The sequence below is a fragment of the Plasmodium fragile genome, assembly GCF_000956335.1.
Source record: "Plasmodium fragile strain nilgiri unplaced genomic scaffold supercont1.58, whole genome shotgun sequence".
NCBI lineage: Eukaryota > Apicomplexa > Aconoidasida > Haemosporida > Plasmodiidae > Plasmodium > Plasmodium fragile.
The window spans coordinates 61,523-63,044 of record NW_012192638.1 but is presented as its reverse complement, the minus strand read 5'-3'; the positions used below and the strand labels follow the sequence as shown (position 1 = coordinate 63,044).

At 53.2% G+C, this 1,522-nt stretch overlaps 1 protein-coding gene across 1 annotated transcript; it reads left to right on the top strand.

Annotated features, from left to right (window-relative positions):
- Nucleotides 1-473: 473 nt before the first annotated feature.
- On the top strand, nt 474-1,130 carry AK88_04272 (uncharacterized protein; the record flags this gene model as incomplete). The annotated part of the gene is made up of 1 exon (XM_012481882.1): nt 474-1,130. The coding sequence occupies one exon, from the start codon at nt 474-476 to the stop codon at nt 1,128-1,130; it is 657 nt and encodes a 218-aa protein (XP_012337305.1).
- Between the last annotated feature and the right edge of the window lie 392 nt (nt 1,131-1,522).

Sequence of the window (1,522 nt, the reverse complement as noted above, 5' to 3'; positions counted from 1 at the left end):
TGGAGGACGAGTATGACTCCGGGAAGTGGGGTCTCTACGGTAGTACGGGTTCAACAACAATATCCATAGGCACTTCCACAACTACACAGAATGTACCAACAGGTACGAATAATGAATAGTCGGACACGGACAACAGGAAACAAAAAACAAAAACAAAAAAACACAAAAAAACAGAAACAACATTTCCGGAGAGAGAGGGAGAGACACCACGGAGAGAGAGAAACCAAACGTCGCATGAGAATGACGGGCACCGTGAGCGGCAGAGTGATGTAGAGCGATGGGTCGGCCGCGGGAGGTAGACGTCGACGTAGATGCAGACCGACAGACACACTGTGTGTGTTGTGTGTGGCACAGAGAGCGAGTCTTTTACCGGGTGCACCGTAAGCACCGTGCCCCCATACCCTCGTGAACCATGCGACCGACCATGTGGACCACCATCCAGCGCCGGACCAACCACAACCGTCTGGCCGTCCATGTGGCCATGCACCGTAGAAAACTTCAGTTTCATCCCTTTCACCTTCTGTTGCTTCAAAATCACAGGTACTGGAAATACACCGGACACGACAGGTACCGGTCCGGCGGATTCACCGCCGGCAGCCGCCTCCGCACCGGCAGCAGCACCGACACCAGAAGCAGCACCAACAACACCAGGTCCGAAGGCTCCAGAGGTAACTAATAATGAGCAGATACCTCCTACAGGGGCATCCGGGTCCGGACGCGACAGCACAGCATCGAATCCAGATGCACTGGGCACTGGTGCTGGTGTACAACCCGAAGACCCCGACAACAAGAATACCATCGTCGATGGCACCAACGATGACCCCCCTCCTCTCAATCCACCCAAACCAAAACCGAACACGAACCCAAATCAATCGGGTAGTAGTGGCAGTTTCAGTGATGCGGATTTGGCGGATGGAGTTTCTGGTGGGAAAGGCAAAGGCGGAGGTGCTCCTACCCAAGGCAGTGGAGGAGGTCAATCCTCTGGTAATGGTTCCACTGGTCACCAAACCCCAGGTTCTTCAGGGCCGGGTGCTACTGGTACTGCTTCCACGGAGCCCGAAAAACCAGGTTCCTCTGGTAGTGGTTCTACTGGTCACCAAAAGCCTGGCTCCTCATTCACTGAAGAGTAAGATTTCGACCCAACAAATATAACTCCACCAGGCATAGGGAATGTAGCAGGTGGCATAGCACCACCAACATTGAAAGAGAAAGAATACAGTTCACCGCCTGACAACCGGCGTGAGAAGCCAGGTGACTATGCTGTTCCCGACCTAACCGCCGACATCCTTACCGCCACTACTCCCGTACTCTTCTTCTTGTCCGCCGTCACCGTCGCCCTTCTTGGTTATTCCCTTTGGAAGGTAAGCATGCACACAACGCCCATACGACGCGACACAGTGTATGCGTATCCGTCATATGTACCATAAGTGTGTGTTTCTACGGAGCGCCCTTAAATGATGATGCGCACAACTGCATTTACCTCATGGTCCTTGTCCTTGTTTTTGTAGTACTTTGCGCACCT